The 24,980-nt window shown below is 40.7% G+C and overlaps 1 protein-coding gene across 1 annotated transcript in view; it reads right to left on the bottom strand.

Moving 5' to 3' along the window:
* LOC111862474 (60S ribosomal protein L13a) overlaps positions 1-20,785 on the bottom strand; it is a 35,563-nt gene extending 14,778 nt beyond the window's left edge. The window contains exons 1-4 of the mRNA XM_023847938.2: positions 20,698-20,785; positions 16,780-16,910; positions 16,226-16,335; positions 9,834-9,979 (exon numbers count right to left, since the gene is read on the bottom strand). Of these exons, the coding sequence (XP_023703706.1) occupies positions 9,834-9,979; positions 16,226-16,335; positions 16,780-16,910; positions 20,698-20,718 (408 nt within the window). The 5' untranslated portion in view covers positions 20,719-20,785. The remainder of the gene's footprint in view (positions 1-9,833; positions 9,980-16,225; positions 16,336-16,779; positions 16,911-20,697) is intronic.
* Between the last annotated feature and the right edge of the window lie 4,195 nt (positions 20,786-24,980).

Consider the following 24,980-nt stretch of genomic DNA (forward strand, 5'->3'; position numbering starts at 1 on the left):
AAGTTTCATGTTCCTATCTCATAGAATTTAAGAACAATGATGAATAAATAATTTTCGAGCAAAATTTAAATGGCCGGCTGAATATATTACCGCAGGAGCCGCGGCCGCGGAATTTAAATCACCACGTCAAAGGGTTAAAGAAAAAGACCAAAGCTACAAAATGCAGTGACCATCGCACAATAAGCCTTATTGCACATACAGCAAACATAATAGCAAAGATACTTAAAAGAAGCATCGAAAGGAAAACAGAGGATATACTTGGAGAGGAACAGTTTGGATTTAGAAGAAGAAAAGGAACCAGGGATGCAATTGGGATGATGAGAATTATAGCAGAACGAACTTTGGAGATAGACGAAGAACTGTGTGTGCGCTTCATAGACTGGCAGAAGGCATTTGACCCTGTAAACTGGATCAAATTAATGCAGATCCTAAAGGAAACAGTTATCAATTGGCGTGAGAGAAGACTGATTAGCAAATTGTACATGGATCTGAAAGTTAGAGTATGACTGGTCAGAGGGGAGACAAGATCTGAAAGTTAGAGTATGACTGGTCAGAGGGGAGACAAGAAGTGTGCAGATTGTAAGAGGAGTTCGACAAGGATGCTGTTTATCACCAATTCTATTCAACTTGTACAGCGAATGCCTTACCAAGGAAGCTCTGGATGGGCTCGGAGACTTCAAAATAGGAGGGCAAATTATTCAAACTGTGAAATATGCAGATGACCTTGTGTTAATGGCTAAGGAAGAAAGTGCTACAGGGCATGACTGATAGACTAATCAAAATTGGAAGGTGCTATGGCATGGAAATGAATGTGGAGAAAACAAAAGTAATGAAAATTTCGAGACAACCAACCCCAGTCACAATAAAGATAGACCAAAAACAACCGGAGAATGTGAAATGTTTTAAATATTTGGGTAGCTTGTTAATAGATGATGGAAGGTGTACTAGTGAAATTAAATCCAGGATTGCCATGGCAAAAGCTGCATTTAGCAAGAAGTTATTGAAGGAAAGATAGAGGGGCGGATACAAGTGACAAGAAGATGAAGAAGACGTAAGAAGATGCTGGATGACCTTGGGGACAGAAGAGGATACTGTCATTTGAAGGAGAAAGCTCTAGATCTCATTAAGTGGAGGAATTGTTTTGGAAGAGACTGTGGACCTGTCGTCTGACAGATTACCGATGATGATTATGAAGTCAAGAACATTGTGAATGGTGAAAGATTCTGAATCTCCAGGACTTATGAGATAGGATAACAGCAGCCATTGCAGCAGTAACTCCTGATATGATTCAGCAGACTTGGCATGAGATCAAATACAGTCTTGATATCTGCCAAGCTACAAATGGAGCATATATCTAAACATATTAAGGTAAGACACAAACTTCTGACATTTCTTAGTAATTGAATCCTTGAACCATGTTGATATGTTTAACAGTTTTTTAGTGACAGATTTTTATAACCCCAGCATTCTTTTTCGATTACTCTGTATTATTCACCCATCTACATCCTGGTCTTCCTAGTGGTCTCTTTCATTCTGCCAATCCCACTAAAATCCTATATGCATTCATCTTCTCTCCCCTATGTGCTATATGCCCAGCGCATCACATCGCATCCTCCTCAACTTGATCATTCTAATTACGAGTATACTTGCCAAAGAGTACAAGTTATGAAACTCCGCATTATGCAGTTTTCTCCTCAGTCTATGTTTCTCCCTTAATGTCAGAAACCAAGTTTCACACTCACACAAAACCACAGGCAATATTATAGTTTTCTATATTCTAATTTTTACATCTTTAGATAGGAGATAAGAAAAAAAAAGTTCTGGACTGAATGGTAACAAGCATTACCTGAATTCAATCGCCTCTTAATTTTCTCCCCACTCAAATTTTGATTTGTTACTGTCATTCACAGATATTTTAACTGTGCCATATTTTCAAAGGATCTGTGGGCAACCTTGATGTCATGATCTTGCGCAGAATTCTGGTGACAGGACAGCAACATATACTTGTGTAGAATCTCAGGTGGTTCTGATGAATACTAACTTCTCAGATAAAACACTGTGTAGTCCATAGAAAATCAACTGATGCAAGCTAACTTTCATGCTGATATCTTGCTCGACTTACCTGACCCTGAAAATGGAGGTGGTGTGTTCCTCTGAAACATCAGCTGGCTTTCAACGGACTCCAAGGTGTTATATCCCAGAAGACAAGTACTCTTCCAACATACACAGTGTGTCCAGGATCCGTTACGACTCATTTTTTAAATTTTGCCCTGCAATGCCATCTGTTGGCAAGTTGTGGTGTTAAGATTCTTGAAGTTTCAGCTGTGGCTGTCTATAATTTCAAAGCGCAAGCATCGCTACATAATGTGTTCTGACCTTGAATGTAACAGTGCTGTTCTGACGCTCGTCTGAAAATGGCGGTTGAACAGAGAGCCAACATCAAATGTTGTTAGGCAAAACAGCACGAGCAGTGTACAAAATGATGAAAAGTGTGTACGATAGTGAATGTTTGAGTCGCTCATTTTTCGATGATATGCTGTATTTTGTGACGGCAGGGAAGACACTGAAGATGCTACACGTGCATCAAAGCAGAGTACAAGTTGCACTGAAGAAAATGTGGAAAAAGTGACCGAAATCCTTGCATCAGACAGACATGTTTCTGCAAGATTAATTGAGGAGCTTTTGGGAATACAAAAAGTACTGTGCATCAAATTTCGACCGAGGATTTGCGGAAACGGAACATCTGTACGTGGTTTCTAAGGCACGCACTGTCAAGCGATGAAAAACATGCCAGAGTGGAACACTGCAAAGACATGTTACAGTCAGCCCAAATTATTACAAAATCGATTGTTACTGGTGATGAGACATGGTGTTTTCCACAAAGCAGCTGAGTGCAGCGTGGTTGAGCCCAAAGAAGACGAAACCAAAGAAAGTGTGCATGCAAAAGAGTCGAGTAAAGACACTGCTAACCGTTTTCTTCGATTCCAAAGGAATTTCTGCCAGAAGGTCAACAATGCCTCACCCCACAAATCGAGGATCATGCACAATTTTTTGGCCAGAAAAGGGATCACAGTCCTCAATCATCCTCCGAATTTGCCAGATTTGGCTCCAGCAGATTTCTGGTCATTCCCAAAAGTTACGTTGGCGATGAAAGGAGACTGTCACACCATCCAGGAAATATACGGTAGTTTTAAATACAATTTCACAAAAGGAGTACAGTGACTATTTTCAAAAACTTTTCAATCAATTCCAGCTATGGTATTGATTCAGGAGACTATTTTGAATAAAAAGAGTGAAATTCTGAAAATAATCCATGTCTTGTATTTTTAACACTTCGCGGACCGGTGATTTAAATATTTAAATCACCCTGGAGACCGGCGTTTTTAAACCTACTACCCTAACTTGTGCACTGTTCACTTTAAAAATTAATATAAAATCTCCTAATTAATTTTATGAACTAAAATTTTTGGAGAAGACTTACCAGAGCTCCTACAAGTGCTTCAGAGTGTGATATTTCCGGAAACATTCCCCTCTGGATCAGTGGACCAATAGTCTTTCAAATTATCCCTCTTTGTAAACCCCATTAGAATGATTACTGCCAGAAATTTTTTTCATTTCTGCTGAAGTGACATCCACCCACTTCAACACCTTATAGGTACTGTCGTATGCCTCATGGTGTTGGAGATGGTATCTGTTGGTCTCCTCACACAACATGTCAAAGAAACTATCTCCAAAAAACAGTTCAGCTACTTCAGACACTTGTGTAGGGTCCGATGGCATTTGTCTCACCCCAGGATCAATAGTAAACTTTCCCAAAGTGGGTGTTTTGTCCACTTTACCCCATGTGGCTGTCCCCGCAATGCTAGCACTTGCACTTTCATTGGAGCTCTCACTGTCACTTTCACTTTCTCTTCTGGTCACAATATTTTGGGGGCCCCTATCACTGCCCTCGCTATCAGAAGACGAAGCAGTTGGCAAGTTAGGTAACTCATCGGAGATCAAATCACAGATTTCTTCTTCTTCTCGCGCCGCCTTCAACTGCTTTCATCTCTGAGCCATGTTGACACTGAGAATATCTTGCCTCACACATAGAAGCTTCAACTTGAACAAAGGGACTTTTCTTTAGAGTGAGAGCGGAATAGAGTGGGGTCACATTGCTGACTCGGAAAACAAACATTCTGAAGGTCAGCTACGCAGTACTTTTACAGACATGTGGCCACTAAAGCGAGGAATAGTGTGCTGCATCATAACGTGTCCTAAAAGCCCAAATCTAGGCGACCGGTCTGCCACGTTTAAAACCCAAATGCCTAGGCCTAGGCGTCCAGTCCGCGAAGTGTTAATGAACACAGTCCTAACAGAACTTGGACACACTGTGTATACTTAGTTTCCTCTGCATTTACTTCCAGTCCAACCTCTTTTTTTTTATTGCTAGTGGGGTTGGACTAAGTCCCTTGTACTGCAGCCACTTCTGGCCTACTGTACCAGCCCCCAGATAGGTGAGTGATTGTGGAGCAATTGGTGGAATGAAGATTGGTAGGGGAAACCTAAGTACTCGGAGAAAACCTGCCCCAGTGCCACTTTGTCCACCACAAATCCCACTTGACCAGACCCAGGATCGAACCCAGGTCACCACGGTGGGAAGCCAGCGACTAACTGCTTGAGCTATGGCGCAGCCTTCAATTAACCTCCTTACTAGCATTAGTTGGAGTTTACATGTTTTCCTTTATGGTATTTATGTTAGCTCCCAATGGATTTACATCATGAGCATAGGCCAGCAATTGATGTGTTCCATTTAATTTCAGACACACCTGGATTTCTTGGACTTTCCTAATGGCATATTCTAAAGCGAAGATGAGAAGAAATGGCTATCAAGCATCTCCTTGTTTTAGATCATTTTAGACAGGAAACTTATTAGACAAATGTTTATGTGTACAGACTTTACTACAGGTTGTAGTTAAACAAATTTTAATCAGCCTACCTAATTTCACTGGTGCCCGAAACTCAATGAGAATATTGTACAATACATTCCTCTTAACTGAATCACGGGCTTTCTTCAAGTCTATCAATAGCTATGTACTCTCTCATACTCTCACTTTTCTCCAGTATCTCACATATGCAAAAAATGTTATTAGCAGTTGATCTATTATGTCAAAACCCACAGTGACAATACCCAATAATTCTGTCTGCTACAGCCCCTTTCACTGCCCTTCTAGTAAACTTGTACATTCCACTGATCAGGCAATTTTTAATTATTCGAAATAGAATGAATGAGTTTATGGATCTCAGACCACAATATTTCACCTCCTCCTATGTCAGAATTTGATCACTGCTTGGCAAAATATACTTTTTTAAATTTGCAATAGCAATTCAACCTCAAAAGGGGTAGATCAGGTTCTGGCGACTCAGCTGTATGTATTTCTGTCTGCCTAACATCACTGACCTTATATACAGGTGTTCATAAAAGAATGGTGGGGTTTTAGATATGTATATATTTTGTATTTCTTATCGTGTACAATCATAACATGTGTCAATCGGAAGCTTAACTGTCCAAATTTTATGTACATCCATCAAAGTGCCTCTATGCACGCACCTTTCGTTACCCAGCACACACCAATGAGATAGTCGAATTCCTGCCACAGCCGCTGCAGCATTTCAGGTGTGGTGGTCTCCACAGCACGATTGATTCTGTTTCGGAGATCCTGGAGTGATTTGGGCAATGGAGGTACATAAACCATGTCCTTCACGTACCCCCACAAGAAGAAATCACATGGAGTTATGTCTGGGGATCGGGGTGGCCACCGGAGAAGGGGGGCATCTTCACCTGCAGCACGTCCAATCCATCATTGTGGAAGGACCAGATTAAGGAAACCTCTCACAATGCTATGGAAATGTGGGGGAGCACCATCCTGTTGGAAAATGTAGTCATTGGAATCATTGGCCACTTGTCGAAACAACCAATTTTCCAGAATGTCTTGATAGGTGTTACCAGTCACTGGTGCTTCAGCAAAGAAAAAAGGCCTGTACACTTCTTGCTGAGAGACAGCACAGAAGACGTTAATTTTCAGAGAATCACACTCGTGCTCAATCTGTGCATGTGGATTTTGTCCCCCCCATATACATACATTGTGTCGGTTAACTATCCCACTCAGAGGAAAAGTGGCTTCATCACTGAAAACGAGACGTTCCAGGAAACCATTGTCTTCCATCTTCTCTTGAATGTCCTCAGCGAAATGAGTTCTGGCTACCTTGTCTTGTGGTTTCAGAGCTTGCAACAGCTGCAACTTGTACGATTTCATTAATATTCGCTTACGCAGCATCCTCGACGTCGTCGTCGTTGGCATTTGCAATTCTCTGCTTCCTCTATGTAATGATTTTCTTGGGCTTCTCTGATGTCTCCCTCACTCTTTCCATGTCTGCATGTGGCACACGTGGCCGCCAAGAGCTCTTGCCTTTACAGAGACATCCACTGTCCACAAACTGCCGGTACCATCTGCGAATGTTGTTTTCATGTGGCGCCTCCTTCTGAAAACGTACATGAAATTCACGGTGCACTGTAACGATGGATTTAGACACCTCAAATCTCAGCACGCAATAGGCCTTCTCCTGCTGGGTCACCATCTTACATTTCACACCTCCTAACTGTCGGAAATGGAACTAGGAAAGAGCGCGATATACAAAATGAAAATTTGAGAGCCGCGTTATGAGTTTTGCTTTTCATCACCAAAAACTGATGGAGATATACGGCAATGAAACCCCACCATTCTTTTAGGAATACCCAGTACATACAATAACTGAAAGAAGTAGTTCTTCCACCTATTCAAAATGTTGTGGGAATCTGTAAGCAGATCACCATTCTCATCCTTCACTAAGCTACATCTAGGTGGGTAACCCCTCTTAACCTTTATCGGACGGGCTATTTAATTTCCGGTAGGGGCAGCTGGACGGAGTTTATTTAAATGCCCGCCCTTCTAGAGCAATGAAATTGTAAGCATGTTTCTAAAAATGGTGTGATTTCTACATTTTTATGATAAACGAACGAAATGAACGCTCCTGTAATGTAGAAAGAATATAGAATCAGATATTCTAATTTACAGATTTTAATATCTGTAAAAAATTTTTACACTGATTCCCAAAAAAAAAATTCCCGAAATTCATACATTTTCTGCACCATGCATTCTAGCAGTGTAATACATTTTCTGCACCATGCGTTTTAGCAGTGTAAGTCCTTGTGGCGACTTCACATTCAATGGTGTCTCTTGTTGAAGCTTATTTATCATATGGGACATGTCGGTATGCACGACTGTAGGCGTCTGAAATCGCTCGCTGTGTAATGTGTTAGATAGACACAGGAGTTAATTCTCGGAATATGGTGTTGCCAGATTGGTCATTCGTTCATTCATTGCAGTCAAACCATTGTGTTTGTAACGATTTTGAAACATCGCAATATAAGGTTAGCCACCCATGACATCATGAAGCAGATATTGGGTTCAGCCAAGACGTGAATGAGATTTTTGTATGTGTGGGCTCGAGGTTAAGATTCATGGCTTCTTATCGTGGTCTAAGCACAGAGATTCATTGCTAGAGAGCCATATAGTTCACCATGGCCACATGACGACGTCGTATGGAAGATGCTGAAATTGAGAAACAGCTGTTCAATGACAGATTCGGACTGCTATTCAATCGATTCTGAGAGTGGCGAGGAAAGTTGGAGTTCTGATTCCGCGGATGAAGGGTCATCACCTTCGACGGCAACTTGGGGACCGCCAGACCAGTGTGGTTGGAGAGGTGTGAATAATTATTCCGGTGTAGCTGTGGGGATAAATATCACTGCAGCTTGACATCACTGGCCTGCTTCCTCTAAATTGCAACTGAGGTGTCGTGTGTGCTCTTCGTGTGGGAAGTGGTCTAGCGTTCGTACGAAGTGCGTGAGCTGCGACGTCGCACTCTGCATTTCGGAATGTTTTCGGCAGTACCATACGAAGGCCACATTACCATAGATGACGCTAACATATATCATGTAAGTGGAGCAAAAATTTAATTTTAAAAAAATCTTTACACACATGCAATGCATGAAATCATATGAGGTCGTCTGGCCATATGACATCGGTAGATGTCATGCATGAGGGAAGACTGTCACCTTATAAAGGTTGTGACCAAAAACCATGTAAATAGAACAACAATTTATATTTTAAATTTAATGTTAAAAAAATCTTTACACGCGTGGAATGCGCGACATCATATGATGTCGTTCAGCAACTTGTCCTTACTTTTAACGTCATATGACGTCGCTAGATTACATTAGATCATGCAGGAAGGAAGGCTGTCTCCTTATAAAGGTGGTGACCAAAAATCGTGTAAATAGAACAATTTATATTTTAAATTTAATTTAAAAAAAAAACAACCTAACACGCGTGGAATCTGCGATATCATATGATGACGTTTGGCCAGCTGCCCTAACTTTTAATGACATCATATGATGAAGTTCGTCCGATAAATGTTAAAGTTATTTATTCCTAATTTTCTTGTTCTTACTGTTCATTGCAAGCTCATCAATTATGTCTTTCAGATATTCCCTACTTTTGTGGCTGAAATGTCTATCTGCACATATTACATTGTTCCATTTATTTGGCTCAGATCATGTATCCACTATAATTTTGCTTGTTTCTTTTGATCTCATAATTCTGAGCATCCTTCCTAAAACCATGACTTATGCTTCTTCAATTCAGAATATCATGGACTCTCTTTGGCTGAAATTTTGATATTCCTTTGTAACCACTCCACTGTCGTGTACTAGTTTTAGGTATTATTAGAATCTTTAGTACAAAGGAATTAATTGCCAGTAGCACTCCACTCTTTCTCATTTTTCATTATGTGGCCATCACTTTGCAGTTTACACTGTTGAATTAAATGTGACTTACACTGAAGACGGTGTATTAACATGAACACTAGAATATACTTCATCAGCTAGAGGCCCATGCTCCATCACTGATTATATTTTCAAAAGTCACAGTGGCAAAATAACTTTGCAGTGCATATTAAATCCATTCAGACAGTGCGATCTGGAAATTCTGCTTACGTAGCACAATGCTGGTACTTCCTTATTGGAGAAGGGTGATGCAAAGATTCCCTAACTCTTACTCGTATGGCGGGCTTCAAATTTTTTGCTACTATAATAAGCAATGTTTGAAGCTTCCAGGTGAACACCACCTGCTGCTATTTGTATCCTGCAGTGAATTAACTCAATGCCTGAGGAGTGCTTCTGGCATATTACACTGCTAAAGCTGGTACAAATACACCAGCATTAGAGAACATCTGTAACCTGCCAAACTACTTGGCATTATATCCCAAAAATAGGACTCTTCACAGTCAGTGCTATGAAAACCTTAATCTCAGATATAATATTCAAAAGTAACTTCCTCTGTAACATGAACATACAATTTGGTATTTTTCAAATGGTTGCATGTATATGTATATAATTATGAAATATGTATGTGTAAAAACAAAAGAAAATTTTTGGCTCTCACATAACATTTCACGAATCTCAAATAATGTATGCAGGATCAGATATAATCACTGATGCCTCTAAATTTTCCACAACATACAGAAGATTCTGATTTCCTTACTAAAATTTCCATTTTACTATTTTTTAATGTCTTGACATTTTCAGGCCCTGAATGCATAAATGTGTGTATTATAACAATGAAAGGCAAAAGAGGAAAGAAAAGGGAAAAATTTGATGAATGGAGAGGGGAAATGGAAAGAAAATGAGACGGGAAAAGGATTAAAAGAAAGAGAGAAAAGATTTCATTCTGACACTCTGGGTTTGAACTAACCTTTCTGCCTGGCTTAAGGCACATCACTCTCATAGCATTTGGGACCACCATCCTCTTCCTTCTGTCGTATGGAGGAGGACAGCCTTCAAAGGCCTTCAGACGCTTCAACGCAGCCTTTCCTCGTTCTGTCTTGTGGGGAAGCATACCTGTATCACACAATGGTTAAATACTTTGGGCACAAATGGAATTTTCAGTTTTCCTTTCACAAATTTGATAATGAGCATCTCATAGAACATTTGGTTTCATAAATATCAAATAATGTAGGTAAGATAGATGTAATCACTGATGTCACTTCTAACTAAGCACCATTATACTGTAATAAGTAGGGACCGGATTTTTAATCCCTAATAATCCCTTAAATATGTATGCATTTATGCATGAAAAACTTCCGAAATATGTAGTAAAACATGCATATAAAAATTTATACCAAATATTAAAATTGATTTTACATTATTTTAAGACCAACAAATCAATATTTAAGTTCATTTTATGTAATCACTGAATGATTAACTTGCAATAAAAAGCTATACTTAAAATACAAATCATGCAACAAAGCCAACACATTTCATTACAAATTTAAAAAACCAATGGTACTCACATTTAGCTCTCCAAACTTTCAACTTCTCTTCCATTGCAGTTCACAGTTACTATATGTTTTAGGGTTTCCATAGTTAGTCACCTCCTATTGTCTCGTAAGATGTCCTTAGAGTGGGAAAAACTTCTTTCTACCTCACAGGAACTTAGGGGCACATGTATAAAAATCGTTATTTGCTCCACTGTTAGTGATTTTTTACTTGGCACTTGAGTATGTTTACTGGCTAAAATTTCAATTTCACAAATTTGTTCATATCCTGGATTTGTTAAAGAATGCTGTGTACTTTTTCCTTTACTACTTCACCAGCTCTTCCAGGAACTGAATTCAATTTGGAAACAGTGGTTTTGAACACACTTAACGAATGATACAAAGTAGTATCGCTATTGCTTGCCTCCAGTGAGGAAATGGCGGATGGAAGATGAGAGAAGTGAGCAGATATATAGGAAAGATTAGTTTCTAATCTTGGACAATTGGAATTGATGCTGCACTTTTGGGATGAAATGTATTCACGGCATTCCTAACTGTTTCTAAATGTTCGGTATAATAACTTGCTGCACACAGCCACGTGCCCAAGCACATTAAAATTGGTTCTGGCGGAAGTAGAACGCTCAGTGCTACTGCTTTAGAGGCTTCTTTTCTGTATGGCACTTTTAACAAATACCTTCTTCACAGAAGACACCAACTTGTCACCAAGAGGAAAATTTGCACGAATTGTTTCTGCAACACGGTGCAACCCATGGGCAAGGCAAGTGAAATGTGTCATATTTGGAAATATAACTTTAACACTTTGTGGACCGGTGGCATATTATTATGACTTTAGGACACGTTATGCTGAAACACACTATACCTTGCACTGACGCCAGGCAGACGCATGACTGGCGCATGATAAACCTCTTGAATGTTTGCTTCGTAGTCAGTAACATGACCCCGCTGTTTACGACCCAACTGTTTTCCTTTCTCACTCCAGAAGAAAATGCCTTTGTTCATATTCCAGCTGCATGCACCAGGCAGGAAGGTACTAGTGCAAAATGGATCAAGGTCGGAAGAGGTTGAGGTCCAAGCGTTTTCCCGGAGAACAAGAAATATCTGACTTCTTCTCCGATGAGCTATCTGACGTCCCTTCTAAGCCTGCTAGTGATAGCGACTCAAAATCTGATAGTGAGTGTGGCAGGGGCGAACAAAAAATTGTGGCCACAGAGAGTGAAAGTGAAAGTGACAGTAGCTCTGACGAAAGTGCGGGTAGAAACATTGCGGGGACAGCCACATAGGGAAAAGCAGACAAAACGCCTGCTTTGGGACAGTTTACTGGAAATCCAGGGGTGAAGCAAATTCCATCAGACCCAACGCAAGTGTCTGAAGTAGCGGAACTGTTTTTCCACAATTCACAATTAGAGCATGGTTGATGTTCAAAGGAGACATGGACAGGTAAAGAAGCCTGTTTTTATTTCCGAATATATGTTCATGAAGGGAGTTGATAGAGCCGATCAGTACTTGGCCTATTATTCTCTTCCTCGGAAAACAGTAAAGTGGACAAAGAAAGTTGCCTTGTGGCTTATAACTTGTGCCATTTTCAATTCATTTTTGGTTTTCAAAAATCTAAACCCTCATTCAAAATTGAAATACAAGGCATTTCTGTTGAATGTGGCAAAAGCCTAAGCTACAGACCACACGGTGGCGGCAGACACCCTACACAGACCTCATTTTGACCCCCCAGGCGACTATCGAGTGATATGCGGAAACATACCCTCGTGAAAATTGTGAAGAGTGAACATGCCAAGGGGAAGCAGCCTTCTAGGCAATGCCGTGTTTGCACAGTACACAACAAAAGGAGTATGACTGTCTACATGTGCAAGTTCTGTGTAATGCCACTTTACAAAGGGGAATGTTTCCAGAAATATCACACTCTCAAGCACTTCTAGGAGTACTGGTAAGTGTTCTCCAAAAATTTTAGTTCATAAAATTAACCTTTTAAAGCCTAAAGGCGACATATGGAGTCACAAAAATTAAGTCAAGGGGATGAATGACTCCATATGTCGTCGTGCAGTCCACGCATGCGGCCGGCTTTTTAAAATCTAATTTTAAGTTATAAATTCTTTTTCTAATTACATGATTTTTGGACACCAGCTTTATAAGTTGTCTGTCTTCCCACCTGCATCATCTAATGGAATGTTGCCTTCTTGTGGAATTCTTCTAAACATCCAGAAATGCAGAGTCCAACGTCGCACTTCACGCACTTTGTCCGGACGATTCTTCGTTTCCCACGCGAAAAGCACACACGACACCTTAATTGCGAAGTAGAGGAAGTCGGCCAGTGATGTGGTTTGGCCTCCTCTAATCGTGATATCTCCAATGAAACGGCAGGGGTTCGACCCCTGGTCCGTTGAGGGCGAAGTGGACCCCTTCCAGCCTGCTCCAGCATGTTTCGCACAAGAGCGAGACGAAATTCTCTGTGTGACAACAGGATGTAACTCTTCAGAATCGTCAGATCCAGGAGATGGAAAAATAGTTTATTTGTCCATTTCCAGGTTCGACGACAGATGCTATAACTGTTTGCCACAGTTTGCCTACAGCTCCACCTGAATAATTATTCACACTCCTCTTGCCATGCTGGTGTGGTGGTCCCCAGGTTGCCAACCAAGATGATGGTTCTTCGTCGAAATCAATTTCTGATTCACTTTCCTCAACGCCACTCTCAGAATTGTCGGTACAACAATCTGATTCGGAGTCATTTATGAGCTGAAATATGTCAGAGTCTACCAAACGAGACAGCGCAATGGTTGGTTTACAACATCGCAGAATGCTAACTTTTGACACTGCTTGGCTGTGGTATTAGGATGCTAACCTTGAAAGTTCTTATAATCTACTTCCAGCAGAGTGAGAACAGAGAGCTTGTTGTGTAGCAACAAGCGATAATAAACAATCAGGGTTCTTATATATGAATAGATACTCACCCCACATCTCTGCATACCGAAAGAAACGTACGTGAAAATATACACTGACACATGCAGGCCAAAGCCCTGGCTAGCGCATCTGCTGTGTTGCCACTTCAGCAGCATTCATACTTGCAAGATCTGTATGAATTCTTGTAGACATACGACAAATTGGGGAATATTTTAGTTGGAATCAGTATAAAAATTTTTACACATTTTATAAAGTCTGTAAATTACAATATCTGATTCTATATTCTTTCTAGAAAAAAAGCAGCGTTTATTTGGTTCATTTATCACAAAAACTGTAGAAATCACAGCAATTTTAGTAAATGATTACAATTTTTATTGCTTTATAATCGCGGGCATTTAAATTAAATCAGTCCCGTAGCCATTACCAGAATTTAAAGGGTCATCTCTTAAAGGTTAATTAGGAGATTTTATATTAATTTTTAAGTGAACAGTGCACAAGTTAGGGTAGTAGGTTTAAAAATGCCGGTCCCCAGGGTGATTTAAATATTTAAATTGCCGGTCCACAAAGTGTTAAGAGCAGTACCGGCTTTCATCATATAACTTGTGGCATCAGTCACAAAGAGCAATACGCGCTCATACTGAATGACATTCAGCCATTGTAAATTCATGGAACTGATAAAAAGTTCAGAAACTGCTGAGCTATTTGTGGTTTCAAATTGCTCTACCGCAAGACGATATGGGGTAAATTGTTCATTCTTATTAAGGGCTCCAACTATACAATTTGCAATAAACCGTCCCTCATAATCTTGTGTTTCATCGACTGATACCCACACAAAATTATCTTGAATCTTATCTCTAATGCTTTGAATTTCAAGATCATAACACTGCTTCACATAATTTTTGCGCACAGCAGATTCATCCGGCACTTTGCACTGTGTATACTTCTCTATTAAGTTACTCAGAGTAGGATTGGTTAGTTTCAACAGTGGAATATCTCCCACTAAAAAGGCTTTGCATAAATCAAAGGAAAACTGTGAAAAACTATTATTAGAAAATTCACTAAGCAATTTGTGAAAAGGAGCACTTTTTGTGGAATTAATTTTAATATTCTCTTTGTGTATATTAGTGCAAATGCTGAAGCACTTGAAAGCATTTTTCACAACCATTTCTCACACGCTCAGCAAAAACGAATTTCGTTACCCGCACTTATCATCTCTCCTTTGAACTCCCGCTCATACAGCTGTAATTTAGTTTTCTGACTTACTTTCACTTTTGGCATGACTACAGAAAGCTAAACAAACTTAACTACACACTATTCACCACTAATGTGAATGGCCCCCGGCTTCAAATGAAGAAGAGTAACGAACCTCATGGAGACTTTGGAAATAAATAAGTGAAGTCTCTTATCGGTTGAATAGTATTACGTTGATAGCGGCTACATGTAAACGCTTCTGACTAATCTCTTCGCGGCCACTTTGACGGTACGCGGATGAGGCAAGTTAAGAGTAGAGGGATCGGGGGAAGTACCATCCTGAGTATTGCATCAGAAACATGAATCATGATGAAATGTTGAGTCACATATGCAACATATTCTAATATGGAAAAAAAAANCTGTAAAATTCCATTCCAGCCATCCAAAGACACTGATGCACTGCTTTCTGATTTGCCTCCCTTGTCTCAAAACATTGTCCACACAGCTGATCCTTCACAAATCCGAAAAGATGGTAGTCGGAGGGTACTTGATCAGGGCTATAGGAGGGGTGTGGAAGAACCTTCCACCCCATCTTTGCAATTGCTTCCAATGTGAGGTGAGCGGCGTGGGGGCGAGTGTTGTCATGCAGGATGATGATGTTTCGTCCTTGACATTTATTCTACAATGCACGACGGAGCTTGTGCAGCATCTGGACATAACGAGCGGCATTGATGGTTTGCCCAGGTTCCAGGAATTCGGCCAGAATAAACCCTTCTGCATCCAAGAAGACTGTGCCCATCACCTTCGCAGCTGATGGCAGTCTTTGCCTTCCTTTCTGATGGAGAATGCAAATGGTGCCATTCCATACTCTGCCATTTTGTTTCAGGCTCGAAATAGTGAAACCAGCTTTTGTCAATCGTCACAATACAGAGCAAGAAAACATCACCTTCATGTCGATATCTATGCAGCAGTTCTGAGGTAATGGCTTTTCGGTGACCTTTGCAGTCTTCAGTCAATAACCGCGGGACCCAACAAGCACAAACTTTCCTATAGCCCAAGCTTTCAATCATCTCCTGTACTGCACTGTGCCCCATTCCAAGTTTTCGGGCTCTTGTGTCCAGTCACACACCTGTCATCTTGAATGATCTCATCCACTCTTTCCTTGTTGCGTTCAGTTGAGGCTGTTCGAGGACAACCACTCTGAGGCTCATCTTTCATGCTATGTTCCAATCTTTAAAATGTTTCATCCATTTTCGAACACTGCTCGCACCCATGCACACACTTCCATAAGCACGCTGAAGTCTCTGGTGAATTTCTGCAGCAAGGATTTCCTTTCACAAGAAATTCGATGACAGCACGCTGGCAAAACGACATATCATTGTCAGCCATTTTGTTAGGAGTGATAGTGGTCACATGATGCAAGCTATTGACATCACAAGACACTCAAGGTTAACACAACAGCTGGTTCCACCTAAGACTGTACTCTCTTTTTTCTGCTGTTCCCAGGTTTCATGCAAAAAAAGGGTTGCTCATGACTTTTGGTACGACCTACGTATATGCACCATCAAACCATGTCCAAAATTTAAGAAATTAAGTAATTCATACATATATCCAAACGAGCATACTTTCTGGTTGCAAGAAAGAAATATGCATTTGCATTAAAATCCGGTCCCTAGTAATAAGCAACAGAAGAAAATTAGCTTACCCCTAACTGTCCTCCATAGAATTTTGCTTGGTGCTCTGAAATGGTATGGACCTCTTGCTGGATTCACATTGCACCTCTTGCGTAAGAAGGAAAGATATTTGAGCTTGGCCCTGAGAGGAAATAAACTTGATTACTTTTGTTATGGCAACAGAAAAATGAGCATAAAATTTTAATTATAAATGTTCTAAAAACTGCTCAGTTAAAAATCTCAACAAATAACAAAATGTTCAGGCGCAAATTACCATAAACATCACAGCAAGTTTCTGCTCTATAAATCTCACAAAGCATTCATTTCAAGTCCTATTTGTCAGCAGTTCAGACTGCATACATCAAATGGTATGATGATTCATCAATATGGAATTAGAAAGAACGTACAAGGTTATGGCCTAATCTGCTGTACTTTCCCGGCATTTGCTGAAGGGAAAAAGAAAACTACAAAGAACATGTCATAGTAGTTGGTGTCCCAGCCAAGACTTCAACCAAGAACCCCCTCACCACAAGTCAGAAGCATTACTGGTACAGAAAACTTGCTCAGAATTTGGAATATCAATTACCTGAAAAAGTTTCCTGAAATATTGATCTGTTCAGTCCTAACAACAGTGACCCTGTTGCCTTGAAGGAGAGTTTTAGCAATAATTGATGCCAAACGACCAAGAAGATGGCCCCTGCCATCTAACAGGATGGCCTGAAAGAGGAAGACAGCATTACAACATGTGGTTAAATTCTGTTCTACACTGTTTTAAAGATGAAGTAAATCATGTGAAGATGAATGGTTAGATACCAGTAGCATTACACTCCTTGAAATAGAACTTTCAAAAATATTTGAGCTCAGAAAGGTGTCAAAACGTGTTTTTCTTACTTACTGATTACAAATTCCACGCGACTTCATTTGTATATCTGCATTCATAATGTAAAATATCTGTTCCACAATGGAATGGTTCAGTCTTTCTGCTGACCAGTTACCATCCAGTTTCACTTGCATGTGATATCAGGTGACGGTGCATGTCAAACAGAATGCTCTGAACGCAGTGACTGCTCCCTACTTATTGCTGTACCATAACAATCACATAACAAATTTTTGTAACTAGCAGCAACATTACCAGTGTGTGTGTACAGCCTGTACCTATGATATCACCTATAAATATTTATGGGTTCTCTGTATTTAATGAATTTTCACAGTAATACAGATGTCAAGAGATTTTTAATACCTTCTAGTCTAAAGCTAATTTGTCAACATTTCCAGTAGAAAAGTATATAATACCATCACAACTCAATGTGTCTCGCCAAAAACTGTCCGTGAGCTTCACAAATCCAACATCCACGGTAGAGATGCAATTTCTAGACCTGATTACTGAAAGTAAGGCACGTAATGGTGTCACAGCCATAAAAAAAGGACGTTAGGAATTAGAAACATGTGTGACATGGTCAGATGAGTCATCCTTCATGCATTTCCCTACACCAGGAAGTGTTTGGTGAGCACTGTAGGAAGCATACCATCCAGAATGCCTGGGCGCAACAATGAAACACAGGCAGATTCTGTGATGGTTTGGGCAGCAATATCATGGTACAGTATTCTGTTGGTCCCATTGTTACCCTTCATGGCTGAATCACTGCAAGGGAAGTACGTGAACAGGTCGAGTAATCAGGTACATTCCATGATCCAAACATTATTTCTGAACAATGCAATTTTCCAAAATGACAATGACCCATTCACATAGCTAGAATTGTTTAGCCAAGGTTTGAAGTGCGTGAAGGTGAACTTCAACATTTCCCTGGCAAGCACAACTGCCGATTTGAACATCAATGAACCACTCTGGTTAAATTTTGAAACTACAGTGAGGAACAGATTCCCACTTCCAACACCTGTAATGCAACTTGAAAATGTTCAAGAAGAACGGTACAGAATTCCACTATAGGCTGTTCAAAACTTGTACGAGTACAAGGACTGCAGCTGTAATGAAGGCAAAAGGTGGTCCAACACCACGTTAATAAAGAAATGTGTACAGTAGTGCTTCCAATATTCTGTTCAACCCCTGCATATTCCACGGAAGTTTTGGTGAGGCCAATACAAAAGTGCACAGAATCAATTCACTGCCTCTGACTAGTTTCTAAAATAGTTCTGGTTCCTTCATTTCCTTCTCCTACTGGGCAGACAGCCAGCTTAGTTATATTTTTAAATAGGCTGGAAGCCTGTAATTTTGGGAGCACCATGTACACATACTGCAACCTTGTTATGTTAACTTTACTTGGTAACTTCTCTGGCTCTTTTTATATTTTGTAAATTGTCATTATTTCATATAATACATAATCTATTTCCTGTTTACATTGTTCATTTGTGTAACGTTTATAAACATACATATGTATGATCCATGTCGGTTAGAAAAAGGCTCCCATGTCATTCGATAACATTGACAATTAATGTGGCCATATCAAGTTTTAACAGAAAACAACACTATACTGTCAGAAATCATACTGTTGACTACCAATTATAATAAAACACACAAAACATATTTCTTTGCCCCAGTCATCATCCCACCTCCACTTCAATAATGTTGTGAACGTCAGATACAATTTAAAATGTTTTTAAAAAATTACTGGGGGCACATGGTAGCATACTTAGTTGAGGCACCATTATACAAGCCGGAAGGTCGCAGGATTGAAACCCAATGACGTCATTGCATCTTTTTCAATTTACCTAATCCTTCCAGCCACACTATGGCCCTGGGGTCGACTCAGCCTCTAACAGAAATGAGTACCAAGAATATTCTTGAAATCTTCTTGGGGGTAAAGGGCGGCCAGCATGTAAGGCTGACAACCTTACTGCCATCTAGGAGCCAACTGTTCAGAAAATGTGGGAAACTCAACATCTCACAACCCTATTGGCCTCCACAGCCTGTTACAGGGATAACTTTACTTTTTACTCACTTACTTTTAAAAAAAAATAACTTCTAACATTGCAAGTAGGTGGAACTTGTTCCCCTTGTACCTCGATAAATTAAATTTCACCTGTAAAAAATATTAAGAGTGCTGCATCCTGTTTGTGTTTACAAATAAAAATATAGTACATGTTCTGGCCTAGATACACCATTATGAGGTGACCAGGGCCAAAAAATATTTTCAGCTGATAGACACAAAACATTTGTTTGTTTGATGGGAACCCCTCCATTTTTATTAAGGTTCTTACTTTGAAAAAATAAAGGCAGGCTTATGAGATCACCATGTTATGTCCCCTCTCTTATAAATTTTGAATGCCTGAACCAATCTTTGTGAAACTTGGGATATACCCACGGCAAAAGAGACCATCTCAACAGCATACTTCATACATATCTCCCATCAGTCCATGTGTATCCCCTATCCTTTGCTAGACAAGGGCTTGGTAAACAAGCTACTGCAGCAATGAAAAAGAAAACTCCATGGCCTGTAGTCTGCAAGCAAACTACAAATTCACATGCAACAGTAGACCTGTCAGCTGTGTAGATTTTTATCTGGTGTGTCAAAACAAAAGAAAGAAGGCAACCAGTACTTCCCAGACCTTCTTGCTTGTAACGATAAGGCTATATATTCTAAGTAATGCATTTGTTTATGGAGGCAAAAGGCGCCTTTCTACGGAGGTTGACACTACCTGAAACTCATTCCTACATGGCAGTAGGATGTTGCGTCAGTGTCCTAGTATTTGGCACCAGCCAAAATACTGTACTTTTATTGAGCTAATGAAAGGCAATCACACATTATGTGTAGTACGGAAGATTAATATTATGTTCAACAACACAGCATCATCACGATGCCGGCCTATTCTTCCCATCATGGGGATGGCGTGAACGACTTTATCCTTTATCCTACCGCATCCTCACTCGTCTTCAGTTGAAGAGGTAACCTCTGTGCCAGAAAGCGAGGACGCCGCACGCGTGCCTACGTAAACTAGAAATTTACCAGATTAGGCATACTTTCATAATTTTCTTCGGCATGTTATGTGAACAAAAGTTCTATTCACGTGGGTTACAAACTCACAACAGACGTGCCAAAGGTCAACTATTAAAACACATGAATGCACAAAACGTTATCGTTCAAACAAAATTCTGGGGAAACGTCAATAAGTTGCCGTTTACACACCACAAACCCAGTGAACGGTTAAGAACCTTGGCTTTTATACACCACAAACCCAGCGATCGGTTAAGAACCTCGGGCTAGTATCATGAAATCGATTTTTTATTCCATAAAAAATCGGTATAAATAACAAAAGTTGCTCGTTCGTGCTACACACATTAACTACAAATGTATTCAGAATATCTAAAAGACATATATTAAAACTAGACACACGTGTAATTTTCATTGTTCAATCAACTTCCCATATCGTGTCATACCTACAATCATGGAGAAATCTAAATTATATAATTCATTTTAAATATAATTATCTTAGTAATAATAATTATAAGCAATATTACGTTACATTAACACACGAAAACAAAACTCACTTTACTACCAAAACCAGTCATGATCTCTCTCTGGCCGGAAAAGGGGCGACATCACTCGCTGAAAGGATGGTAACCGTTTACTACTGTATTTCCTGCAATGCTGCCAACATGCACCTGCCCCCACTACCCTCTGGAGGCTCTGGAGAGAAATTCAGAGCCATCAATATTACGAAGGGATAAGTCTTTACATTGCGTTGGAATACGGTTAAGGTAGAGCCCCGATGCGTAAATAAATATCCAGCAACCAGTAACTTAAGGGGGGGGGGGTAAACATGTGACTCCATCATTCTTGACGTCATCATTTTAGACCAGGAATATGATCAAATTCGCTCTTTTACCTTGACATGCACTCTATTTAAGCCTACTCTTGGGCCGCTCCATAGCTCAGGCGGTTAGTCGCTGGGGTCGCTGGCTTCCCACCGCGGCGGTCCGGGTTCGATCCCGGGTTCTGGTCAAGTAGGATTTGTGGTGGACAAAGTGACGCTGGGGCTGGTACAATAGGCCAGAAGTGGCGCAGTAAAAGGGACTCAGTCCCACCCCACTAGCAATACAAAAATAAGCCTACTCTTGGATGCCCGGGTTCTTTTCTGTTAAATTTATAAAATGCCCTCTTTTTCAATATTTATTTCTTACGTACTTTCAATGATATTGTAACGTGTTTTGCGTTACTGATCCCACTTCTGACACCAGTTGTCGCGTATCGGGGGTATGACGCGACAAATAACTTCTCGATGTATTTGATGTAGCGAACTTTATTTCACATCCGCTCTCACAATCACCCAAATTACAGATTTCCGATTACTGCTATCTGCAGTATCACAAATAGTACACTCCAAATGCCACAATACAACTGGCTGGTTGACTCTACGTCTCGACTCGGCGGCTGTCACAGTACAACTCACCAGTACAACTCGGCGGTAGCCACACTAGAACTCGAACTCGAACTGATCGATACGCACTGTGCATCCACTTATATAGCTGCAGTGCTTGCCTGTGGCGTAATGAGTGCCACGTCACAGTAGGACGTTGATTACGGTTACGTTGGCGTTGCGCGTTACGTCACCGCGTGACGTCACCGCGGAGGGGAGTGGCGGGGAGCGCTACGTTACCGTGGAGAGGAGGGGGGTTCTCAGTCGCGCAACATGTTACAATATGTTTTCGTTTCAGAGCTGCAAAGTTTACAAAACATTTACCTTCGGATTACCGTCCACTGGCATGAAAACTGTGCGCTTTTTCTGAAATCGTAATCGGCGGGAGCGAAGGGGAAGACATCTACTTAGTTGGGTCCCTGAGAAAGAGCTAACGTCAGCTAACTTGCAGACATTGTGGTTAGCTGTTTCGAAGGGGGCCAGCTGAGTTGGTGTCTTCACCCCTCCCACACCTGAGGACGATGCATTAGACCATTCTGGATAGGAAATTTATCAGACAACTCTTTACATTTACAGACCTTACCATACGCTTCGTTTAAACAAACTTTAATCAGCCTATCCGGCTTCACGGGTACCCCAAACTCTATCAGAACATTGCACAATACCCCCCCTCCCAACCGAATCACAGGCCTTCCCGAAGTCTACAATTAGCCGATGCACCGTCTCATTGCACTCCCATTCCCTCTCCAACACCTGACGAATGTAAAAGATCTGATCAGCAGTTGATCAGCAACATCGAAACCCACACCGATAATCCCCCAAAATTCATCCATGCATGGACCCAACCTTCAGAGAAAAACATTTGACAAGACATTGCATGAAACCGACAGCAGTGAAATCCCCCAATAATCACCAGTCATCCCCATCACCCTTCCTGTGAACTGGCACGACAATGGACTCCCTCCACGGATCAAGCAATTTTTCCCCAAGCCAAAGAGAAGCAATAAGTTCATGGATCCCAGAACGAAATACCTCGCCTCCTGTTTGAAAAAGACTCTGCCGGAATTCGATCACCACCTGGCGACTTATATCCTTCAATCTCGTAATAGCACCTTCAACCTCAAAGGGGCCAGGGTCAGGTACAAATAGCTCAGCTGAATGTACCTCCATGCGCCCAACATCACCGTCCTACACAACTGAAAGAAGCAGTTCCTTCAGCCACTCAAAATTCCGTGGGATTACACAAACAGATCATCATCCTTATCCCCCACCAAGCCACCCCCAGGTTGGTAATCCATCTTAAAGTCACTCATTCCTCTATACAGGTCTCCAATGTTCCTGATCCCACTGTTCATTGCAAACTCATCAATCCCATCCCTCAGATATCCCCCCTTTTACACCCTCACGCTCGAAACAACCACCGTTTTCACGTCTTATAATGTTCAGATTATCCCCACCTACCCCGCTCGGAACCAGCAACCACTGCAATTTGGCCTGCCTTCGCCGGTCCAATAATTTCAGCGTCCTTCGTCGAACAATGGCTTATGCTTCCCCAGCATAACTGCGGTTTAGGCTGATAACCCACTGACGCGGCTAGCCGCACCCGACTTGTCGCGTCAGTGGCTTATCAGCTTCAATGTTATTAACAAATTTGTATTTCAGATTCTCTAGTTTCATCAAGGCAAGGCTCATAGCTCAAGCGGTTAGTCGCTAGCTTCCCATTGGGGTGGCCCGGGTGTGGTCAAGTGGGATTTTTGGTGTAAAGTGGCACTGGGGCAGGTTTTCTCCGAGTACTTCGGTTTCCCCTGCCAATCTTCATTCCACCAGTTGCTCCACAATCACCCTTGTCTATCATCTGGGGCTGGTACAATAGGCCAGAAGTGGCCGCAGTACAAGATACATAGTCCCACCCCACTAGCAAAAAAAAAATCATGGTACAGAAAGTAATAATTAACGGAAACCTCAGTATTATTGCTTGCTATACGACAATTATAATGCATTAATATAAAGGAAAGACAGTGTTTTATGTCGCTTTCAAGTGTAAGTTGTAAGAAAATTTATGATGTGAAATACAAGTACCTCTCCAGGAAAAAAATTTTCTTTCAAGGTTACCCATCTTTAACTTTTGTAAATTAAATTATTTTGTGTATATTATAGTTATCTCCGGGGGGAGTGTTTCTAGAGGAAATGTCATGCAGGCGTTACAACAAGAAAAAGTGCGAAGATCAGAAGGAACATCATGGCTACAAGATTGGAACATGCAATGTTAGGACCTTGAATCAAGCAGGCAAATTGGAAAATTTTAAAACGGAAATGCACAAAAATGAGGTGTCTGTTCTAAGTGTCAGCGAAGTGCAGTGGAAAGGACAAGGTGAAATAAGAAGTGGTGATTATACAGTGTATTATTCCGGAGGTGAACGGGCTGAAAGAGGTGTGGCAATAGTGGTGCATGAAAGTGTAGTGAGGAGTGTAGTTAAGAAGATTGTTTGTAATGGCAGAATTATTGCTCTGAACTTAAAGGCAGAACCGGTAGATATACTGATTCCAAAGTGTACATACCAGCATCAGAGTATGAAGTTGATGAAGTGAAAAAGTGTATGACAAAATTGAAGAAATTCTTCAGGAAGATGGAAGAGGTGACACAAACTGCATCATATTGGGAGAATGGAATAGCACTGTTGGAGATGAACCATATCAGAATATTGTTGGATCACATGGACTAGGAAGACGGAATCACAGAGGTCAAATGCTTATTGACTTTTGTGAACGAAATGGATTGATTGTTACCAACACTTGGTTCAAGAAGCCAAAGAGAAGAATTTACACATGGAAGGCACCTGGTGATTGGAAGAGGCATCAGCAGGACTACATCCTTGTGAAACATCGATTCAGAAACAGTGTGAAGGATGTGAAGACACTGCCTGGGGCAGATATTGACTCTGACCACAACTTACTGGTTGCCAAGTTCCAAACCAGGTTGAAGAAAATTATTATATTTCGAAAGCGCAGACCTAGATTGGATTTGGAGAAGTTATATGCTCAAAGACAAAGCGTGCAGGAGATTCTAGAAGAGAAACTCGGTGCAATTGAAGGTGAAAGCGGAAATGCTGAAGTCCAGTGGAACAATATAAAATAATGCATGTTAGACACTATCAGTGATTTGTTTGGTAAATTTGAGAAGATAGCAAGAAAACCATGGGTTACAAAGGAGATGATGAGTAAAATGGAGGAGTGAAGGAAATGGAAGAATGTCAAAAATGAAGAAGGCAGGAGAAAATACAGGGGACTGAGGAATGAATTGAAAAGGGTCATGGACAGGGCCAAAAAGGAATATCTTGAGAAGATATGTAATGAGATTATGGAATTTCAAAGAACAGGACGTTATGATTTGATGTACATGAAGACAAAAGAACT

Source organism: Cryptotermes secundus, unplaced genomic scaffold (assembly GCF_002891405.2).
Source record: "Cryptotermes secundus unplaced genomic scaffold, Csec_1.0 scaffold758, whole genome shotgun sequence".
In the NCBI taxonomy this organism is placed as follows: domain Eukaryota; kingdom Metazoa; phylum Arthropoda; class Insecta; order Blattodea; family Kalotermitidae; genus Cryptotermes; species Cryptotermes secundus.